Source organism: Grus americana, chromosome 18, assembly GCF_028858705.1.
Source record: "Grus americana isolate bGruAme1 chromosome 18, bGruAme1.mat, whole genome shotgun sequence".
NCBI classification, from domain to species: domain Eukaryota; kingdom Metazoa; phylum Chordata; class Aves; order Gruiformes; family Gruidae; genus Grus; species Grus americana.
Genome location: NC_072869.1, coordinates 11,574,947 through 11,598,967, shown reverse-complemented (window position 1 = coordinate 11,598,967; position 24,021 = coordinate 11,574,947). Strand labels below are relative to the sequence as shown.

Genomic DNA, 24,021 nt, shown 5'->3' with positions numbered 1-24,021 from the left:
AAGAGTCACCGGCGAGGATTTCATATCCCACAGTCTGCGAATGCCACTTGGTTGAGAACACAGGACCCCACCAAAAACGTCCCTGTGGCATCGTTCCCGGCCGTGACCGGTTTGCGAGAGCTGGGAGCAAGTTGTTTTAAACCTAATTAACACGTATCACACTCATTCCATACAGCTCTACAATTTCCAATCAGAATATCGTGCAACGCCAGAGTCAACTTAAGGAAGTGAACTGTGCTAACACGCAGCAGCAGAAGACAGATTTGAGTTTGGAGAGGCGGTTTTTCACGTTTTTAAAAGCAGCCGCTGTCCTTGAGGGAAGCACATTGCACAGCCTCTGAGCGCTAGACTGCTTTCTCATCGTTTAATACCAGGGCAGGATTTGTGCTCAAGCTATTTCCTACCACAGGATGTTGATTTCTTGTCCACCATCTTCACATGCCGCGTCTGGTTCCGAAGCTTGTCGTCTGTGTTTTCCACCAGGTTAGTGAGGTCGTCGATGATCTCTGGGGAAAGAGAAACACGAGCATTAATCTCCGAGCCCCGCAGCATCACTGCTCAACAAGCACGCTCCTGCAGGAAGCTCCCAAATGGAAACCAGCTGCATCCTTCTGCCTTCCAGTATAACAAACCAGTGCTCCACATGTACTGAAAGGTCCAAATCCCGGGAAATCCTACACAAGAGACTTTGGATTCAGTGGATGGCAGCCACAAAACACTAGCCAAAGTAAGAGAGTAAGTGCACACGCTACAGGAAATCTGAAATTTCAGTCCCTGGAACAGAGCACCTCAACACTCGGCCGTTGCATAGTCATTAAAACACGTTCGGAATCACCATCTTCGTAAGTGCTTTTGAGAGCGTTCGGTGCGGTCCCAGTCAAGTGACCACGGAGGATACAAAGTCCCACCCTGGTGACAGTACCGAGCTGCACGGATGCGGCAGTTCTGCTTGCAGCCCAGATGATCCTAAGGAAAAGGCAAGCGAGCAGACTTTCTCCTACATCCATTTGTAATAGAGGGGAAAGGAAAATTTCAAGCCAACCCATCCTCAACCTCATAGAACCAATGACTTTATTTCTGTCAGGGACATCGGACCAGGTACAAGGCTCACACCAAGACCGCATGCTGGATTGGGGGATTTTTAACACTGCAAATTAAAAGCCACATTCAGGCACCAAATTTCCTTCTTGCTGACGCTCTAATTTCCTTGAAATACACAGCCAGTGCTTCTTGCTGGGCGTAAAAATACATCGCGTTTGAGTTGCTTTCTACTCTGCAGGTAGGAACGGCTTTTTTTGTGCATGATAAATCAGGAGGAGGACAGCAGCCAAAACCTGAATGCTGTTGCAAAGCATTTTGTTCTGGTTACACTTCTAGAGTTTTCCCCACTATTGATCACTGCCTTCATAAATCCAGTCTGCCTTTTGAGGCCAGGTCGGGGACAGCAGCCGTGCCAGCTGGCGGGTGCTGTGCCCTCAAGTCATCATACCCAGGAGGATGCCAGCACATCTCCGTGCCGCAGCACTGCCGAAACTTCCAGGTTTAATGGACAGTAAGCAAAAGAAAAAGTTAGAGTGCGTAGTTAGCAAGATATACCAATATTCTGTTCGGTTTTATACGGCACAACGCTGTAGGCGTGCTGGCTGAGGGTTAAGGAAAACAAGTCCCATCAACAGGACAGAGCCTTTATTGTTATGACAAGATGATATTTGGGAAATCTCTGCTAGGAACAAGGGGACGAGCCCAAAGAGGCCACCCCTCGCGCTTCCCAAACTGCCCCACGACGCTAGAAGAAAACTGCAAAGGGTAGTGCCGATGTGTGACGTTAGTTCTTGCAGCTTCTCAAGAACACGCGGGCACCTCTGCGGCCATCAGGTTTACACCAGCACATCAGGTTTACACCAGCACTTCCAAGGGGACGGTTTCCCCCACAGTTCAGCTCCCTACAGCAGAAGACGTCAGTTATGCAGGGTGCTTACGTCCTCGCTTCTTACCGAGTAACGGGCATTGCTCTAGGTACAGAGATACACCCAGTTGGATTGCACATATGGATAACAAAAACCAAATGGAAAATAAGCAAAGTTCTGAAGACACAAAGGCAATTTTCAAGGGCGTATGTAGCACGGAGGTTTTACTCTCCCAGAGAGTCGGGAGATTTAAGCATCATCCTTCTGATGCAGGCTTTTTATATCTGCCCCACAAGCACCGTCATCTCCAGCAAACCCCTGTGTGAAAGGGTATCAGCATCTAAAAAATCTCGTATGAAAATACAGATCTTTCTTAAAACATGAGCTCCTGACTGATGTTCTTCAGCCTAAACCCCCTCAATATTCACATGAAGGGAGGGCAGAGGGCAAACATCAACTGCTCCTGCGTGCAGCCTCCGTTTTATCCTAGAGATCCGAACCGCTCACCACGCCTGTGGTTAAGCAGCATCACCCCACCAATGCCGCTCAATTCCAGACCACGAACTCTCCATATTTGTGAAGCTGTTTAAAATACTCAAGATTTTGTCGTTCACCCTACACCAAAACACTTTTTCCCAAGTGATGGCAGGTACTTTATTTGAACCGCAGGATTTGTTCAGTTCGTAGTTCAGATATTAATTCTCCTCCCCCTTCCACCCAACTTTCCCAGGTCCAACATCTGCAAAGCCAACAACATTTTGGGGAAACTTTATCTGTCTTGCGTGATTCAGCGCACAGGAAAACCAGTACAATGCTGCCTGCAAAAGCAGGCTTTCTCATGTTTGCCTCTAAATGAAAAAAAAAGTGCCGAAAGTTCCCATCGTTGTCAAGGACAAAATGATAAGCATGCTTGGGAAATAAGAGACTTTCCTTTGCCAACACTGACCAGACCCTCCTTGAAAAACATCCTGGTGAACAAGCTGTAGCTAAATGAGAACAAATGCAAGCAGGAAAATGTTCTGTCATCATTTCAAAGCCCAAGGCATTGCAATTGGGATTATGTCTAGAGCCTCTCCTTCCCCATCCCCCTGCACAAGCCATTCCCGAACCAGAGAACGGACTGTACAGCTTGGGAGAAGCGTTTCTCCACATCTACGTGTCTCTTGATACGGCCAGGTTTCATGGGAGCCAGCCACTTCACCAAGCATGTAGCCCAAAGCCCAACAAGCAACCAGTCCTTCGACGTAGCCTCCAGTTAAGACCAGGAGCCTCCAGTAAGACCAGGAGAAGTGTTGGGGTGCTCATGGCACAGCCAGGAGCTCTGAGCAGGGGCTTCCCCTCCGCAGCTCGGCTGGGGCTGGTGTGGGGAGAAAGGGCAGGGAGGTTCTTACCCATCACCAGTTGAACCAGAAGCCCAGCAGGTTCCCCAGGCCAGAGTGCCCTTGCAACCACCACCACCCTGCAGAGAAACATCCGTCCGCCCCCATCAACCCGCTGCTGTGGTGACAGGTTCGGAGCAGCTGTCAACCTTTGTGGAAACTGAAGAACTTCTCCTCGCTCTAAAGCAAAGGAAACGCAATGGGAACACGTGCTGTGTAAGGCAGAGACGAAAACTAATAACGAATTTCTAAGGCAGGCAGAGCTGCTGCCAGAGAAAACTCACTCCATGGCTGAGAAAGTCCTTAGAGCACCGGCAACCCCGTGTGAGCTCTCAGTGGTCCTGAGGACCATCTCTTCCGCCAGATGACCCACCTGCAATTACCTCCGCCCTTCAAGCTGGCAATTACATTCAGGATGAAAAAAATTTTCTATCACCTCTCATTTACCTGACTATACAAGGAGCAAGTTAAAAAAAAGAGAGAGAAACCTGAAAAAGGGGCAGGAGCGAGGTTCCCCCGCTGCGAGGGAGCAGACGGAAGAGCAGGCTGAGCGCTGAAGGGCTGCCAGTGACCTTCAAAGGACGTTTCTGTAACACTGCACTGCAAACCACACTTAAACCTGTACCGCAAATTTAGCCAAGGTCTTTCAGTGCAGCAGGACACCGAAGCAGAAGATAAAACCTACTGCACAACTCTAGTATTAAAATCTGAGGAATTTAAGCCCAGCTGAAGCGGGAGAAGTTTGAAGGTTGGAGATGAGCTCAGGCAGGACCTCCTGTATCAGCAGGGACCTCTGCTTGAAGATCAGTGTTGCAGCCTTGCTCATCCCTTTGCTAGTGTCACAGCCAGGCACGTACGGTGGCTTTGGAGCTCGCCAGCAGCCAAAGACGCCGAGCACGAGAGTGGCAGGTTTCTGTAACAAGGCAGAGGTCGGTGCGTGGGCATCGCCAATTCTCCTCACCTCATTCCTGCGAGGCTGCAGCAGCAAAACACCAACCCGTCTCTAAAAATCTGGATGCTTTTCCTGGTGAGCAGAGCTATAAACTGTGGGCTGGAGCCCTCAAAAGGGCAGGATTTCTTCAGAAGCCTGGTATATATCACACGGTAAAAAATAACGGTGGGATTTACAGATGTGAGATCAATACGTGCATACCTTAAACCAGGACAAAAAATCACGGCAGGTCTTAATTTTGCGGACACAACAAGCCTGTCTGCAGACCTGCAGACCTTGCTCCTCCGGCTACGGCACCAGCGATGGAGAGGGCACGGGCAGCCTTTGGGGAATCGGGACCAATTCCACACAGGGGATTTACAAGCAAAGAAAAAATGCAATGAGGAAACAGCGAAGGCAGCAGATGACAGGAAAAAAATGCAGGTTGATATATTCTGAAATACTTGTCCTTTTTTTTGGTTAAAAACCCCACAGCAGCGGTCTTTGATCTTAGGGAACGTGTTTTGGAGCAATGCAGTGCAGCCAGGCGGAGCGCAGGTCCAGGTCGGAAGAGGTGGAAGAAGGGTCCCTGTGGAAGAGACGGGAGAGGCTGGAAACAGCAGCCGTATGGTCAGTCAGCCCTCGCCAGTTCCAGCTGGGGAGGAGAGAGGTGTTTACTGGAGAAAGTGTGAGCAAAGTGACGAAAAATTCCTGGTGTTTATTTAAAAAAAAAATAAAAAAATTGGTGGTGGTTGATATTTGGCATTAAACATATTTTTCCCCATAAAAACAAATACAAAAATCATCTAATCAGATCTGAACTTGTCGCTGCATCAACTATCACAGCCAGAAAATTAAAGCTTCTAAGCTGCAGCTGAACACAAAACATTTAAAAATATTTCTCGTTGAATCACTTCACCAGTCACAGCGAGCTGGAGCACAATCAAGCCTACCGTCAACTTTTAAAGAATCAAGAATCCATTGAGCGACCCAGATCAAGACAAGAGCACTCAGAGACACAAGCACATAAGTGCTAAATATTCCTTTTCAAGGTTTTACCAAAATGGAAAATGAAAAGCGAAGCAAGCCGTCGTAAGCACTTTCCGCTTTGCTCCATCACGCGTGGCTTCGCAATCTCAAATGGTACGATTTAAGGTTGAGAAAGATAATAATACCTTCCTAACGGCTCTGAATTAAATGGTTGCGTTATAAGTCACACTGGCATCGCATTTTGCTGCTACCGATTTCCAGGGTCCATCCACATGCACGTGTGTGTGTGTTCAGAAGGACCGTGCTAAAAGTGACTGCCAGAACGTAAAAGCCTTTCCTGAAATTGCAGAGGAACAACCACCTGGTAGCAGCGGTAAGGGTGTATTTATATACATCTTTAAAATCACATCTGCTAATAGCTAGAAAAAGAAAGATTTATGCACAGGACACCAAGACAAGACAGACCATAAAAAGTTGAGCAGAAGTAGTTATATGTAAACCTAGGAATTTCTCAGAAAAAAGCTCATTCTTCATATCCTTTTTCCTTCGAAGACTTTGCCGCTGCAATGAAAATCAGAAACGTTCTGGTTTAATTCCTAAAAACACCGATGCCTTCCCTAAAAAGCAGGTTCTGCTTCTCTCCAGCCAGGGCATGGATAATTTCAGAGCCTCCCGTGAGACGGGAATCCCAGACGTTAGAGCTGTAAGTCATCTCTGCGGGGAAGGGCCATACATCACGCTCCAGCTGGTCTCTTGCGTTACGGGCTCCAAACCCCGAGCTGAACCCCAGCCAGGTGCTGGAGCGATCTGCTGCGTCCAAACAGATCCTTTTGCTTTTCTCCTCCATTCCTCCTCAAAAGGGCTTCAGGCACTGGATTTGCCTCCAGTCCTGTTGAGCAGCACACCAGAGACCACAGGTCCTCCATCACGACCACCATCTGCCTTTCCCATATTCCCAACTTCTCTGTTGACATTTCTAACAACCCTTCCTATGGGTTTGAAATCGGATTTCTCTGGCAGCCCCATCTTCTGCGTCAGCTCAGCCATCGAGTCTTTCTACAGCTGCTCAGATGTTTTCCAAGGGAACAGTTTCCACTGGAAAACCGTTTGACGGATGATAAAAACAGTACATCCCAGAGCGCTCTGCACGCCTGGACCTTCAGTGTTTCACCTCCTTGATGATGCCCTTCATGCTGACGCACATCCCTGATCAGCTTGAAGCAAATAACCAGCTTGCAGCTTGCAAATGAAATACTGAGTTTTGACAACAAAACGAGAAGCCCAAACATTTCCAGAGAGCAAAAGCCCCTTTTCTATCCTGTTCAGCCACTCCATCTGTCCTCCCTGTCCAAGCCTGGTGCCGAGACCCCACCAGTGCCCGGTTAGCCCCGCTCCAGCAATTCCAGCAATGCCGAAGCCAGAGGAGCAAGTCAACTGCTAGGTCAGAGGATCATACTAAAGACTCAAAATCAGTCTTGCATCTTTCTCTGCAGGGACTGAAGAGCAGCAAGCTACGCCAGAGTTCCAGTGCATGCATCAACGTTGCATGTTTTTAATCAAAAGAGGCGTCACTTATGAGATTACAAGTCACAACATGAAGTGCAGCACATGGACATGGAGCTGATCCTACTCAACATCTATGGACGCTGTGGCTCTCGTCACCAGGGCACCACCAACCCCAAAGCCCTCCCTGCTGTTTCTCCCCTTCAAGAGCTCATGAGCGAGAAAGGCAACTCGTTATGGCGAAACGTGAAGCAGTCCATCAAGGGCGTGAAAGCCAGGCAGCGGTGGAGCCGGAGAGCCGGGCCATTTCGAGGAACATTCTGCTTTATTGTGCAGGAAACCATGTGGGGTTTTTCCTACTCTTTCTCCACTCAAGAGCAGGAAAATTATCTGGTTGCCTTTCCATCCTACGTCTCCTTGTTTCTACCCATGTCCCACACAGGTGCACCATCTTTCTGAAGCTATGGAATTTTATTTTTTTAATCATAGAGGCCCCAGGAAGGATGAATGTCTCTTCCCATGAAGCAGAACAGGCTCTTGCGTAGCCAGAGTTCTACTTCCATACATGACTCGATACTAATTGATTTTTTTGTTTGTTTTATTTAAAACACGTAAAAAGCCTCATTTGGTTTTGGCAACTCCGTCTGAGTCACGTTCATTCTGTCCGTGGAGTGAAAACCCAAAAGCCGAGTGAAAATGGCCACATGAAATACAGCGCAGGCAGAGAAACAAATCTGGGGCTTGGTCGCAGTTTAGTAGAATGGTGTTGCTGAGCAAACATTTCCTTGGAATTGTTTGGATTTTCTGTGGATTTAAATTTACAGATCACTCGATAGGATGTATTGATGAGTAATGCATCTCCACGGTATACCCCACTGTGAGTCATGGAAGACTGCAGTCAGCCTTAAGGAAAAACACATAGAGAACTGAAATCTGTAACGTTTTATGCTACGCAAAAAAATTACAATAAGGCTGGAATTTAGTGGAGAAGCCAAGCAGGCTTTCCCTCCCTCCTTCAGGTCTCTGGTGCCTCAGGAGAAGAGCTAGATACCAAAGAAATGAATCATATATTGAATGCCAACCTCTATAGGTCCAAACCCCATAATTACATGTTAATAAGAAAGCAAGCATTGTTCAAAATGCCAGTGGTATGAAATGAAGATTGCAACTAATGTAAGTACATTAGAAACCTAAAGAACCTTAGCACGATGTGCCAGCTGTAATGTCAAGGCAGAGTGAAAAGAGAAAAACACAGTAAAAAATACAAAGCCAAGAATCTTAATTTCTCTCCATCGCTGCTAGCCGTGCCTGGTCTGTGCAGCCTGACGCACGCAGCTCTCCGTGGCGCAGGCAACGCGTTAGTGCAGTCATGGGCTTCTCCTCGCCGTTCAATCCAAGGCAATACTCGAAATCCCGCCAGTGTTCATGCTGATCCAAGCTGTGCTGCTCAGGACACCGGGATACCGACACTTTCTGCTGTGATGAGTTTTGCGTTTCAAGCAAAGACCAAGATTCCTCCCCCCACCTTCCCAAATTTAACTGGTGACATTTAATCTCTTCTTTGGCAGAACTTCATATAGTACTTAAAACCCAAAAAATACTAACTTCCCCAAGGGAGAAAACCAACTTGTTCCACTGTGCTTCAGCTGTCTCACTCTTCAGCTCTTCTAATTTACAGGAGCTTGATGGTCCTTGGAGACAGTCAGGTTCAGAAGATCTCTTTGGGCCTCCCGTTGGGAACATCTTTTAGGACGTGCCATGTGTCCGTAGCAGTCCCAGGGCTACAGGGAGGCAAGAGGGGATCTCACCTCCCGCTGCTTCCCCTGCAGCTCTGCACTGAAGACATTGCTCACCCTTCCCTGCCTCCGCACTGCTGGGCTGCAGGATGTCCGGGCAGGGAAGGGCAGGAGCTGGCAGACTCGGTTTGTGCCCAGGAAAGCAGGCAGGGAAGGGCAGCTCTTCTCCCCTGCACAGCTGGTGACCAGCCCCAGGCTGCCTTCCAAGCTCACTTCAGTAGCCTGAGGCACTCAATCATGCATCAGCCATCGCAGTAGAGGCTCCTCCTCCTCCCAACATACCCCGTGGACTCCAGGCCATGCCAGCTCTCCACCCTGAGAAATCCTTGCAGAGGACTAACTCCTTCAGCACCGGGATGCTCCTGGTTCCCCGAGTTCCTGACAAGAGTGAAAAACGCACAGACTGGGAAGAACAAACTGCACCAGAGCCCCACGACCTCCACCTGGCCTTTGGGAAGTGAAGAGCAGCCCAAGTGCCCAGCTCAGAAGGCCACAGAGCAGCATGTGCCCCCAACGTCACCCCTTCCCACTGGTTCACCAAACCGTCAGCATGTTTAAGGGTAACACTTGCTGAAACAAGAGGAAGCTATTTGTTCTGCTACAGAAAACCTTGCCATCTGCTCCAAGGACCAAGAGGACACGTTCCACCACACCTTCACACCGCCAAGCAGTCTCACTCAAATATCCATCACGAAATATATAAGATTGTATCTGGGTCAAACTTTGATACCCCCAGCAACACCGAACACTTCACCCTCTGCAAAGCAGGTCCGGAGGCAGCAGATGGGGATCTGAGAACGCACGGCAGTGACAAACACCGTCCCAGGCCATCAGCTGCGGCAACCCTCGTCAGATCATTCACAGCTACAGCGCAAGACTGAGAAAACAAACAGCGGTATCGATTCCAGCAAACACAGTTATTAGTTAGAGTTGTTATTTTAAAAGCACACACTGAGAAGTTTTCCCTTTTCCAGCTGCTTATTTTGTTTTATTCGAACAAAACCCATGGACATTAATTTTAGCTGTACTTAATTGAATAATTTCTCTGGGGAATACTTCAGGCAGAGTTTTAAAGCAGCCTGTTTCCAAAAGCCATTACTAATTGGCATATACCACAGCGTCAGTGTGCCAACCAAAATAGTACACTTTAATGTTACTGGAACTACTCTCAGTCCAGATGTGTTGAGAACTCGCAGTGATATAAGGCAGGCAATAACTATATTCATATGATATAGTATTTCGAGTACTCTTTCCCAGTTATCTGGAAGAAGATAAGTCTCCTTCACGAGAAGTATTCGAGTGTAAAGCCAGGTCATTTATTCCTCCCCTTTACTCCCAACAAGTGACCTTTCCTTTTATGCCCCACGTTTAAAGCAGACCAGCACAGTTACCTAGTTATCAAATGGACATTAATATAAAAAAAACCCCAAACAATGAACCCTCTTGTCACAATTCTAAAAGGTTGCCTCCAATTTACAGCATTCACCGAGGTCAACGCACCCTGCGGTGGCACACCGAGCCCACGGCACACGCTGCCTCCTTTGGACATGTAGCCATCTCTTATTTTCATTCAAATCCAAAAATCTGAGTGCCCTACCAACACAAATGTAGAGATTTTTAGGCCAGACTATCACAACATTCAGCAAAAATCTACAAGTTCTAGGGACTATTTTTCTATAGACTTGACTTTGAGAGAAAGCAAGGAAATACTGCTAATAAATTCTGCATCTCTAGGAAAGCCCGGAGCATTAAAAGACTGGACGCCTGCTTGTATTTGTGTAACAAAGCCCTGCCAATCAAATCACTTCTCCTGGTAGGATATATTTGGGTTTTGCAAACTTATAGCAGAAAATGAAAGGACAGAAGCTATTTCAGACTCCACATTTGTTTGTTTTCCCTTTATCCAAAAATCTAAGCAGGATTTTTAAAATACTGCCTTCAGAAAATCTTCGTAATATTCACCCCTACTTTCTTTTGGTAACTCTAATTTTTCCCAAGTTTGTACACCATTGCAATACTTTTCCAGAGATATCATTGGCTTGAATTACAAATACACATCAGTTGCCATAATTACACAAGGGTAGAACGTATAGCACTTGCCCATAAAACACCACTTGGCTACTAAACACTGGGTTTTAGTTTAGCTTTCCGGTCCGTTTCTCAAAAAATAAAAAAAAAATTAAAAAAAAAATCCCATCACCTAAGTTATATTCCATGCAGCTGTTGTCACTTTAAGATCTACTTGACAATTACTACCTCTACACTTAAACTGTGGACCCATCACAGAAATGTAATGTAATCCAGAACCAGGCCTTAGTCCCACCGAAAAAAAAAATAAAATAGTGAGACAGCACCTCATCTACTTGGGTCACAGCCACCTCGACCCAGATATACACCTTTCCTCCACGAGATAAAAATCAATTCTCATCCATTTTCACAACCTTGAAAGTACCCGTAGTTAATGCATCTGTGGGAGGACCCTTAAAAACCAGCACGTTGCCTACTAAGGGTTTACTCACACGAGGTGCTCCCCATAAATCCACCCTCGCCTTGCATGCCATCCATCAGCCCAACAATACATCACGACTGCCCGGCCCCGGGCCGGCCAGCGAGACGGGGCTGTGAACGTCTCTTTGATGAACTGGGGCTGTGAAGGATGCGGCGGCACGCTGATGGATAACCCTCCGAGCCCGGCTCCTTCCTCCCGGACAAAGGCCCTGTCACTTGGGAGTCCCGGCAGAAGTTTCCCAAGCACCTTCGAAAGAAAAAAACCTCATTTCTCAAAACCTGCCTACGAGACAGCCCCAGCTCTAAGGCGATTTAAAGCGCTGATTATAAATGGCTAATGTCATTTCGTCCCCAGGAGAAAAATCACCAAATTGTTCGGCTTTGCTGGGAGCGCGGCTGAGCGGAATCGCCCCGCTCCGCAGCGAGCGCCTTCAAAGAAAGAAATACTGACATTCCTGAGATGTCTAGCAGGCTGCGCAGGATGTATAAACTCGTTCCTACTCAAATTAAAGAAAACTCAATCCAAAAAGCAGGACCGACCCATCCCCGAAGTGTTAACTGTAACACTATTTCCAACCCAGGAGAATGTCCCACATTTTTCACATCAAAAAGCTCAAAAGTTAGTGAAACACTTCATTGCTGCCACGGTCCCTACAACTGAGAATTACTCAACAACTGGAGATTAAGTGCTCTCGGTTTCGAAGCAGATTAAGGAAGATTGGAAAAAATGACCAGCAGTGTTCTCGAATAGCTGGAGATCAAAAATATATTACATGGAGTGCAGTTTGAGGAGCAAAAAGGGAACATAGCCCTGCGTGCTGACGTGACGCCGACTTTAGCGATTCAAGCGTAGGCGGAGTGTCCCCCTCCCTCTGGCTTCCTTCACGTTATGAACGGGCAGTGCCACTCAGGTGGCACAGACACATGGACCGGTGACCAGCCGCGCTCCGGAGGGTGTCTCAGGGTGACCGACACAGTACGGAGCTCATCCCCAGCCATCAACCCTCACCCTTCAAAGGAAGGGAGGGAAAAAATTCCACCGGTCAAGTCCTGTTTCTGCATCATGGGAAGGCCTCCCTTAGCCGCAGATGGGGCTAGGAGTTCACACAGTCTTTTGAACCATCTTTATATAGACCGCAAGGAAGACGCCCTTCAGCATGCCCATACCCAAGCGATGAAGATCAGTGACAGCATGCTGGGGACACACCAGGAGGGGTCATGAGGCCAGGTGGGAAGGTTTTCCTCACCAGCCCGTCCCTTATACCCATAGGAGCCGACAAGGACTCCAGGGAAGTTCACCAGAACAACAACTCAAAGCAACCAACCACCTCTGCCAACTGCTAAAAGTTTATTTCCACCAGCCAACAGGTACTGCCTGTCTTCTCTGCTCTATACATCCGCAGTGAAACCTCTTCTAAAATAACTCGGTCTCACCTGAGCATTAAGAGATTTGTTCAATTCTGCTCAAGATATTTAGAGGAGAGGAAAATGCAGAACCGTGTATTAGTGAGTTGTCAAGCCTGCAAAACACAACTGCCATTTTAATAAACATTCAGGTTGGTAATATGCCAACAGAGCATCACAGTATTCACCACAAGAGCATCATGCTGTGGACAGCTGCATGGCATTATCCTCTTGGATCACAAATGAGGAGGAAAGCCACTTTAGAATTGGTCTATCAATCACGGGAGGAACCAGAAAACTTGCAAGTGCTTCATGGTTACAGTATTGAAAGCAGCTGATAAAGCTAAGGTCAACCCAGGCACCTGGGACTAATCTCCAGCTGACATACTTCATCAAGCTCTCCTGGAATCAATGGTAAATTGACTAAATTAGCAAGAAGAATACATCATCTAACAACATGATCAGAGCCGAGCAAACACCAGGAATCAGATGCACTGCAGCGAAGGCACTCCTCTGACATTGCTGGAACGATTTGCGTCCTACCTGCCCCAGAAGTCTGAAACAGACCAAAAGCAGAGAAAAAGGTCTCGAGTTGATGGCTCAAAAATATTCCATTCCAAGTCTGCAGTCATGGAAAAAAGTTCAGATTACTCAGAGAAGTGGTTAAAACAACAGAAAGGGTGGAAGAAGAACTTCCACCGATAAGACGACCTCAAGTCTACGAATCCTGGTTAGCCTTAGCTAATGATTTTCTTTCTTCCCACTTCCTTCCACCAAAAGTTGTGCCAACTTTCCACATGCCCTCCCATGGATTTTCTGCAGATGTGGCTGAACACTTACTGTTTAGCGTGGCTCTGTGCCCGTGGATTTCTGCAGAGCAAGGAAAGGCTGTTATACAGAGGGAGCCCTTAGACAGCTGCTCCGCTCCTCTATGATTTTCTCCTCTCTCCAGTTCATTTGTTGGAAGGACCAAAAGTGATTAATTGGCAAAAGCTGCACCGAGCTGAGGGTTTAGTGCCACTAAGCAACGTGTCTGTAAGACACTTCAGAAGACCGTGGCTAAATACTGGTTTGATCTCGACGCACGAGTTCTGAATTCCAGCGTGACGAACTCCAGCGCAGGAAGGAAACCTTAAGCCTCCACTTTATCAAGCTACACAAATACACAGTTTATCAAACCAAAGAGATTACTCGTGCTTATTGTGCTTCTCCTGCAACTGTTTGCAGAAGCTGTTTGATCGCTCTCAAATGTATGGGAACAAGTCAGCACCCCACCTTACTGCAGCAGCAGCAAGAGTTCATACATCAAACAACATTTTCTCTAGCCAAACTACTTTGTTGCGAAAAAAAAAAAAAAACCCAACCAAAAAAAAACCCAGAAAAAAAAGGGAATGTGAATACATACAGGGTAAAAAATTAACTCCTAGCTCTGTGTGTGCATTCTCAAAGTCATTATTTCTAATTAGTCAACTTACAACATCCCACTTTAAAAAAAACCCAACACTCTGATACTACAAAAGGCACGTTTAGAGTAAGGGTTTTATTTTTTTCCTGTTTTAACTAGGAGAAATGTAAGCCTTTTTTGTCATGTTAACCCCATTTCTGAGCATACTTGTACCAATCTGCTGTTCCCCAGCATGGCAAAAAGGCAGAGATCCTTCTGACAAGAACAAACAGCAACTGCAGACACAAGCCCTGCCTCTTCTACTTGCAAAATCGCTGGTCTACAGAGGCTTCCTGAATCTGATCAGAGGAGAACACCAATCGGATTATCAGTTCTAGACAAAAAGCCACAAGCTTTTTACTTTACAACCTCAGTTTTAATAAATCACAAAGCTCTGCCATCTCTACCTCATTATGCTTCTCAAGGCAACTAGAGAAAGACCTGCCCTACAAGATCTGCCCTTCCTAACCCAGGAGGCCAGGAGCTCAATTTTAAGACATCTGGTAGTACAGGCTCCTACCGTCTGCTCCTTCCATATGGGCTGGGAGAAAGTTATAGATGTTTTCATCTTTTCTTTGAAAGGACAATGAACTCTTGCTGCATCGTTTCCAACCCAAATAATTCTGAAACCCAAACGGATATTGATAGATAGATGTATTGTACAAATCTTCACGAGCACAACGGATCAGATTCAATGGCTGGGCTCAGGCCATTATGTTTCTCTCTAAAAAAAAATAAATAAAATAAATGTTTTGGACGTTCAACTTTATACTCTTTTCCAATTCAGTCGTGCTTTAGAGAATTCCCGTACTCTCGTCAGACCCTTCACCCTGCAATGGGGATGATGGTGAAGAGCCACGGCAACAGACCCGCAGCACGTGGGCCTTCCTCCACGCACCCTGAAAACAAGGATAATCCTATTTATAGGCCCCCTCATGAAATTGGGGGGCAATCAGTTTGTCAAATCAGAAAGCATGAGCTACTATCCTAACTAACAAATTTTGGGGAAACACTGTCATTTCCAGGTGAGCAACCACAGTCATCCCCCCCATCACTACAGGTTTTAGCAGAAGCGATACCCCAACCATTCTTTAACCTGCACTAATTGCACGAAGATGCATAACTTGATTATTTGACATTTTGTAAAATCTTACGAAGCATTTGATACGGCAATAACAGGTGCACCGAAAGCCAAACGCAACCTGCAGCCTGGCCAAAGATGACACACTTTCAAGTCTCCGGATTTTGAAGTTTCACATCACCAGCTAACAGCAGTATTTCAAGACTTCAGATGTTAGGTTCTGGGCCTCAATCTTAAATTATTTTTTCAAACCCTCTTAAAACACATTTAATCCTTTGTTTTCTTTCCGAGGAGAAAGGTTTCACATCTGGACTGTCAACCTGCATTCCAAAGCATTAGCCTGGCAAATTAAAGCAGCTGAGCTGTAAATCTCCAAGAAGAGGACTTGTCATGGAAATGGCAACTCAGCATTAACTACGAGCCCAGTTCAACAAGAAAGCCAACAGAAAAAGCCCAAACAATGCAGGCAGCCCTGAGACAACATTGAAAACAAATCCTGCTGTCTGATAGAGAGCAAGTTAACCTAACCCGCCCAACCCAGACTTGGAGCTTTAATCCGAAACAGCCCCGTAAGAGCCCGCTGCCAGCAACCACCAGTTACGGAGCTGAATTCGCAAATCATTTTCTACAACCAGCACCCCAATTTGATGAGAAGACTGCAGCTCCCAAATATGCCTTGTGCGAGTTGAACGCTCGGTCCCCATGAACTCCAAGAGATCCTCGTTCCCTTGGACTGCCACCTCTAATGGCTCTCTTCTGGCTATGAATTACACAAGCAATAAGATAGAAAGCCACAAGATAAGCTCCGAAGAATTAAATTATTCCAGCCAGACTTCACTGGAAATCCAAATGCCAGCAACGCACAGGCAAAAGGGTGTAGAACGGTAAAACTGATAAAAATAGAAAAATTATAGTCTCCCCAGTGCCTCAGGATAACAGCACGTTACTGAAGTGTCTCGGCTAATGTAATAAAGTGTTAACGTAGCATTTTTTGATCATTGCACCATTTATTTATTCAGATTTTTAGATTTATAAGTTAGCTGCTACAAAGAATTCCATTTTTGCTATTAATTTTTTTTTTTCCTTTAGAGGTAAAGCAGTTTTGGAAAAACAACTACTTCGGGCTTAATTCAGCTCTAGAGCAGCTTGGGAGAAAGGCCTGGCCGACCCACAGAAGACGTCTAAGCAACAATGGTCAGGTTGGTTCACTCTTCTGTCAGCACTCATTTCACAAAACACTCCGCAGTCTAACTCAATTACTTCATAGATTTTCTACTAAAGTACTTTATTAAACCTCTCGTCCTACCAAACACACAATGCAGAGCTTTGTGCGTCGGGCTCTTAATTTCATTCTTTCAGCTCCAGGTCCCTGACCGTGTCTCTGCTGCTCTAAGGCACACCAAGCATGAGTTCATCTTTTCACCTTCACTGCTGAACACCACGGCCAAGTCCTCCTACTTTTTCCAAAAACTGGACAAACACTCTTCATCATCAACTCAAACCACTTCTTCTGTTGAATTAACAGCGTTACCGCCGCACGAAGTCTGCCAAGAAATACCCTTATCCTACAACGACCGTAACTGTAACGTAGCCAGCTTGCTAACGTATAGAGTTACTAGAACCACATTGAGTCTTTCCTGTCTGGTTCCTAAACGAGCAAGAAAACACACAGAAGTTTTGCTCCGAACTAAGACAAGTACTACGATACCTGTACCTTGACACGCGAAGGAAAAACGGTGTGTAGGAACATGTTGTTATCTACCCTCACTACTGCTATCAGCATCCTGGGCCACCGGAATGGCTTCCCCTACTACTTTTAGATATTACCTCCCAACTTTTCCCACTCCTTTCCCCACCTGGTACTCTCCACCTCCTCTGCATCAACTCAGTAAGCTCCAGGCTGAACCTGCGTGCGTATCCATGTCCGATTGCTCCCGAGGGCATCGGAAGCGAGAGGTCAGGGAGAAGAGACAACACACGCTGCACCTGACTCCTGCCTTCCCCGGAGGTGATCCTGCCGTGACAACGCTGCGTGCATCCCTTCTCCAGGAGGTGTTGGAGGATTACCCGGTGTCTTCTATCAGCAGACCTTTCAACAAAAGACGCTATTATAAGATTAAAACCTAGTTGAAGTAATTGTGTATGGAAATTCCTTTTATTAGGGTTGCGGATCGAGTCTTATCAGGTTTCACAGCTCAGAGAGCAGACTCTGGCAGCCAGGCGTGTTTGTTAATAGCTATTCCAGCTGTGGCCGACTATTTCTGCTCACCTGGTTTTTGTCACGCTGAAACAAGACACACCGCCATGTTCTGTGACAGATATTTTCGTTAGAGTAACACATTTCTCCTTCATCACTTCATATCAAGTGCTCAGCATAATTAAACCGGTTAACACAACACCTCTGCCATCCAGCGCACACAGATGCCCCATTCACTCCTCACGGCTCCGGAGAGCTGCGGCTTATTCCTGGCGCAGGTCTCAAAATGGAAAAAAAAGCTGGATAAGCCATTAGAAGAGTGTCCGCTCCAGCCTGCAGTCCAGAAGCAGCCATACAAAAGTTCAAGTCAATGCTTGAAACTGGGCAAAAAGCATTACAACAGGCAGAGGACAGCAAACAACAGGCAAGAATTTGATCAAAGAACGCAAACATCATGACGGAGTTATGTTCCTATATCTACTATAGAGCGCTGCACTACTGCAACCGAGTTGAAGCAGCTTCAAGGAAGCCCTCCGGGTCAGGAGGGTGAGCTTCAGGACATTGACACCAGCAATGACCACCTCTGTGGTGGTCTTCAGTGCCCGGCTTAAAAACTCATCATTGCCAAGGTCTAACGCTTACTGTACTGTATAGGTGAGCTGCCAGGTGCCACCTGGTAGGTATATACACACCATGCCACAAGACAGACAGCAAAGGGACAGGAAACCGATAGAAACATGGAGAAAACAGAGAAGAGGGGGTTGAGGAGAGCAAATACGCTGGCAGAAAGAAAAGGGATGTGGCGTGGCAAGCTGGCATGTTCCCTGACCTCAAACTTGACCGCCCAGATTGGTTCAGACATTTTGATTTTCTACCTCAAGCTGTGATCACTGGGCATCAGTTCCTTCTCAAGGAGGCTTAAACAGAGCACTGAAAACCCACCTGTCAAAGCCTGACATCCTTCTCCTACCAGCATCTGAACACACGGCCGGCCTGAAACACATTCTTCCCAGGTAATACCCAACGTGTTTTGAAATCCTGGCTGAACAAAACCTTCAGCTCACCAGCTTCCCTTCCTTCTCCTACTATTTCCTTCTACTATAATTGATTATTGTTTCCGAAGTCTGAACATCCTGGAGAGAAGAGAAGACGCACAGATAACGTGCCATTGGCTGAACCGCTCTGCTGTCAGTTATAATGTGCAACGCAAAAACCTGCGGGCGCACAGCCCGAGCCAGACAAGATGCTGCTTTTCTCAGGGTGTTTCAGCAGCCTCCAAGAGAAGCCTTCTTTGAGAATAACTTCACGTAAGCACAGGAATTTCTGTTACTTCTTTTCTTGTCCTCGGCACACTTATAAAAAGTCCAGTCTGGCTTCTTAGATGCCATTGTCACCATCATATTGTGGGGTACAGCTACTTTAAATGCCTTTTAAAGTTGGTTGTTCTCACTTGCTGAAAGTTCCTCACTTCTACTGTAGCTGAAATTTTCAGACACTGGGAGGAACAGCGTGTATAACCTCATATAACCCGGTGGGATTTAGAGTTTAACATCCTTGCAGAAGAGGAAGACGACACGAGGCCATGTACCAACCCCAGAGCTCACCCCGCAGAAGCTCCTACAGCCCAACCAAACCTGCCTGGTCCCAGGTTAGCTCTACGGCAGGATGGAATTTGTGGTACCAGCTCAAATCCCCATCTGCATGACGACAGAAGGGTCGTGATCACGGACGTATGCTGTGCAACACGGCCCAGAGATCAGGCCCTGGAGCAACACGCACCCACACGGAGCTGCGCCCACCCCAGCAGTGCCGATGAAGCTGGATGCAGCAGGTTTCCGTGTTTCAAGCTCCCCAACACAAGTTTGGAGACACCATCTAGCCCTGAATAACCAGATATGTGCTCTCAGAGCTCTTTGAAAACTCATTCTTTTAGGTCTAGAGCTGCAGGCGCTTAAACAATTAGCAAAATATCATACGTGCTCTAAGCATCCTTCTTGCTTCAAGTTTTCTTCATCCTTTTGGCCAAAGGAGAACGATGCACGCACCTGGGGGCACAGAGAGCAGGTTAAATCCCCGAATCAGCAACGGAGTTAGCTCAGCGCGCAAGCCATCTCCTCCTGTACGGACCCACAGCGCTACTTGTACCGTCTTGTCATAATTCTGGAGTAAATGAAAACCAAACACCAAAACGAGCGCTCATTTTCTGATGTTTATTGGCTGAGGTAATGGGTCCAAGCAAAAAAAAAAAAAAAAAAACCCCAACAAAAAACCAAAACCCGTCGCTTTCACAGGGCAGAGCACACTGTTTATAATGCAAGCTTTTGAAGTCCAGCAAGAAGAAAAAAATAAAGAGGGTTTTGTTGTTTTGTGTGTGAGGTTCCTCCCCTCCCCGCTTCTTTTTTTGAATGATGTGATACAAACCAGCTTGATACACAAATTAGAGGTGATCTCATCATTGCATTAGCCCAACTAAAGCAAGACCATCACTTGCGAGGGGATGTGCTGGCTAGATACTACTGATTGGCCTGTGAGTAGCATTAATACAGGGGGTACAAATGCAGCCTTCATTACAGAGGCAAGGCATGGCTCCCAGCTTTCAATCTGCTGCAAACAGCTTCGCTGTATTGAAAAGTGGGATTTCAGAGGCGCGTCTCACACTTCCCGCTCTCGCGGTTAGGCAGAGACTGCGGCTGGTTTCGCCACCGCTCTCGATAGAAGGAAACGACCTACAGACATCATACGCATCGCTGGTTCACACCAAACCGATGCCTCGAACAGTGTCAGCCCCTGAAAGGAGGGGAGGAAAAGCACTTGAAAATTCAAGTAAGAACAGTAAAATGTGGTTTAGAAGCTTTCGCCTTTCATTTCTCATAAACTAGAACTCGATCGCATCTTTCCACCAAGTTTCTTTTGATTTCTTTGTGGTAGAAGGAACAATGCCTGAAAGCTACGAAAGTCTCACTTCTAAGATGTTTCTGTTTTCAATCGAGCAGCAGAACTATTTATTTTCCTAGCCGGTGATGGAATTAAACAATTTGTCTTTGAAAACTCCGTAAGCCTTCACCCTGACAACGCCCCCATCTGCTTTTCAGATTAAGGTACTTTGATTTTTACCAGCTAAAGGTTTATGAACTGCTGTATAAACCCAATTACTCTCACAGTAAATTATTTAAAGCTTACATGTTATTTTTTAAATTTTTCCCCATGGACTACTCTGGAGATTCAGAAGAGGAAAGGCTCGCTAGGGCATTTTGAATTAAAAGCATGTAACAGGGAAAACCATGGAGCTTCCAGAAACTTGGAATTAAAAAAAAAAAAAAAAACCCTTCAACATAGTTAAGTGAGGAGGAGACACACCCCAGGAGAGACTTTTCAGAGCAGGACTGTTAAAAACAGAAAAAATAAAAAGCTCCATTTCCGTGGGAGGGAGTTCTTTATAAACAGATTAAGTTTCATCTGAGGTAGTATTTATTCCTTAGCTGGTCTCTGCCTCACGTCCTGACTGAAAACAGGGATAGGAGAGATCTTCGTGTACTCGCTTTGGATGCCATCAGCAGAAAACACATGGCGGACGGCGTCTCATTTAACAGGAAAGCTGCCCTCCGTGCTCGCCGTCTCTGAGCTGTGTCCGCAAAGGCACTGAGCATCCCAGGAGCAGACAGAGCCGGCGGGAATCCCGGCTGGGATACGAGGGAAGAAGAACTGAGACCGCTACTGCTTCTCCAAACCGGGACCAATCTAGAAGAACGCCACCCCCGAGTCCCCGGCAATAATCACAATATAATGCTAGCAGGAGCTAATTCACTTTCGGGTCCCCAGTTCTGGGACAAGGCGCATCACCCAGGGAAAGCGGCGGGGCAGGCAGCATTGCAGGCAGCATTGCAGGCAGCATTGCTGCCCCAGCAGCGGCTCTCCCTGCGGATCAATTCTGAGCCCAAATCCACCCTTCTCTGGAACAACACTCTTCTCCTCTGGGGCAGAGAAATAAGCACAAAATCTCTCATTTGCAGTCACGGTGCTTTAGTAAGACTACTGCAGGGACGGTATTTGCTTGGCTACGGTATGACACGGTGTCATTTGGAGACCACTAACAACGCATCTTTATCTTCTGCCTCTACACGGGAAGCTAAGGAAACATCCCCAAATTCAATAATTTGACTTTTAGTTGTATGACAGTGAGTAACTGTTCCCATAAATTAATATTTGTCACCTGCAAACTGTTAGAGAAAGTTATAGCCCTAGGCGAGTTAACAAGAGCGACCAGAAGCTTACACGTAGTGTCCCTTCAGGACGCCCCCAAACCCGGGCGCACAAAGGGAAGGCAGGGGAACACCCCACTTTTAAAGGGCTGGCATTCACAGCGATTTGTTCTGCGCAGTTCTCGCCCTGGTACGTTTTGTCATTTATGCACTCAAGCACAAAAAAAAGTGTGTTAGACCAGCATCAGAGCAACACTGAGCGATTCACTTGAGATGTCTGGTCTGCGTGTGCCTGTCGTGCAAAAGACCGCGTTACGTGACCAGAAGCGCTGATTTCCAGCGTCCCAGTCTACCAGTTACTCTCCCTTCTGCCACCAGTACAGCACAGCTAAGCAGCAGGCAGGTGAAATGACTTGGTTCTTTAGATCAATTAATTAGGGAAGAGCGGGCAAACAGCACTAACTCCCACAAGCGTAATACAGCTAAATCAAACCGATGCTTTCCTTCAGAGCCGATGACTTCCCCGGAGCTTAGCTCCAGAGGTTCAGTGCCGTGTCCCACGCGGCGTTAGAGGAATGCCGGGCAAAGCACGCAGCTCGGACAGCGCAGGGACTAGACCTCCAGCCGCAGAATGATAAATAGTTTCTCAAGAGCTCCTCGCTGCGAGACTGGCCCCTGCTGTCAGACCAGCATTAACAGGTTTCAGTTGGGGGTGGTTACCCGCCAACCGGTCCCCCGGACAAGGAAGACCAGGACGAGGACTGCTGCCTCCAAAGACACATCCCTGGTGCCTGTCTGCCAGGCAAACCAAGAAGGAATTTTCAAGTTGTGGGGTTTTTAACATAAAGCGCTGGTATCCGTGTAGGAAAGAGCAGGTAGAGGGGAATTACAACTAAGAGGGAGGTCCGAACAGCGGCTGGAAGATGGCAAGGAGCTGCAAGCTGCAGAGATGCACTCCATCGCAGAGAGGCAGCAAAGGCAGGCTGCTGCCACCCCTCTACAGCTCCACACGAGAAGGGTTCAGAGGAAGAGAGCAGAGCTCACTTGGCATCTTCTCTTTACGGTACCCACCTACCAAACCCAAGACATGCTGCACAGCACCTTGCTTTTCCAGGGTGGTGCCTAGAGATTGATTAAAAAAAAAATAATAGGAGAACGGTTTAAAAGACCTCAGGAGCACAAGAAACCTCAGCCAGCACAGCCAGAGCATGCTGCGCTTCAGCTGCGCCCTCCCACCAGCCCCAGCTTCTCCCCATTTTGGTCCCTTCCTGCAGCCTCCAGATGCACCAAACCTCAGCTCAGCTCAGTGAGGACACAGCCCCAGGCACTTGTACAACCGAAATTCTGGGGGTCATCCCAGGGAAACCGAGCCCATCATTCCAAACTGATAAATCATTTTTCCTCTCTTCACAAGCCTTTTATTTTTTATTTTTGAAAAATGGAGTATTTTGGGTATCCCTTGTATACTTTCTCCTTCGATTCACCTATATATCCCTTTGGCTCAGATCTCCTATCGCTAGTGGGAGTCAGGCCCCATGAATTTAGGACACTAACAGAATTTAGCACTTGTCCAGGCCAGCAAAGGAGTTGATGGCACTTCACCCTCTGACCCTGAGTGGATACCCAAGATTCAATCGGTTTAGTTGCCTGGATTACCTTCTGACTCCTAGTCTTATTGAGGCCAAGGACATTGATGCTGGTCTGTAACGCTGGGTCCCGTACTTCTAGGACTGACGTATCCGTGTCAGCTTTCAAAGTTGCTGCAGAACACTGTGCATGCTTATCACACTTTCCATAAAAACCATGATGTAACACGTTTCCCAGAGCAGTTACAGACCTCCTGCCAGGGCCCTGCACAGAACCACCGCTCTGCCTGTGCTTGCGCCATTTAAGCTCCGTTAATCTCGTATTTTCAGCAATAGCGAGTTCACACGAGATCTCATCGTTAGGTTCCACCCCAGCTAGGATTATCCCTGGAGTCCTTGAACCTCTGACCCAACAGAAGCCCATCTCCAGGTCTGGTTTATTAGTAACACTTCTATGTAAAATGCTGACAATCTGCATGGTGTAAGGGGTTTGTTTGTTATTAATTAAAGACTGAAACGACCACGGGATACACTTCTATCAGCCTCTCCCACACTGTAAACCAAGGCAGTGTGCCGGGTTTGCATCGAGCCCTGTGGCTCCCCGGGCCGGGCAGAGCCATCGCTGTCCCTCTTGCTCGCCGCCAGCACCACGTACTGCTCTACCTTCAGCCGCTGCAGAGGGTTCCCTTCCCTTCAGGATCCACCGCTAAAGCTTCCAGCATTTTTAAGGTCCCCCCCCAACACAGTTTACAGTCCTGGTATTCTCTCCCCTCTTGCATCAAGTTTCCTCTGTCTCATGCTATAGTTTGCTATAGGAAAAAAGTATATTCAAAAATATATTTTGCAATACAAAATTTATATTATACAAGCATCTCTGTTAAGCAAGCAGCATCATCTTCATGCCAACTACGTCCCTCTAGTTTCTAGCATCCGCAACGACCGAGTCCAGCCCTTCTACCAACTGCACCTCCTCTCAAATCCCCAGGTAGTGACGGGAGGTCCTGCCCATGCCTCCCTTGTCTGCTCTGCTCCCAGGAGCATTCCAGGAGGTTTGAACAAATCGCTGCCACGGCAGCATCAAGCTGTCAACACAGCC

General features: G+C 47.0%; 1 protein-coding gene across 1 annotated transcript in view; it reads right to left on the bottom strand.

The window, feature by feature from the left end:
* STX8 (syntaxin 8) overlaps positions 1-24,021 on the bottom strand; it is a 103,648-nt gene that overhangs the window by 37,349 nt on the left and 42,278 nt on the right. Inside the window, exon 7 of the mRNA XM_054846762.1 lies at positions 405-506. Coding sequence (XP_054702737.1) covers positions 405-506 — 102 coding nt within the window. The remainder of the gene's footprint in view (positions 1-404; positions 507-24,021) is intronic.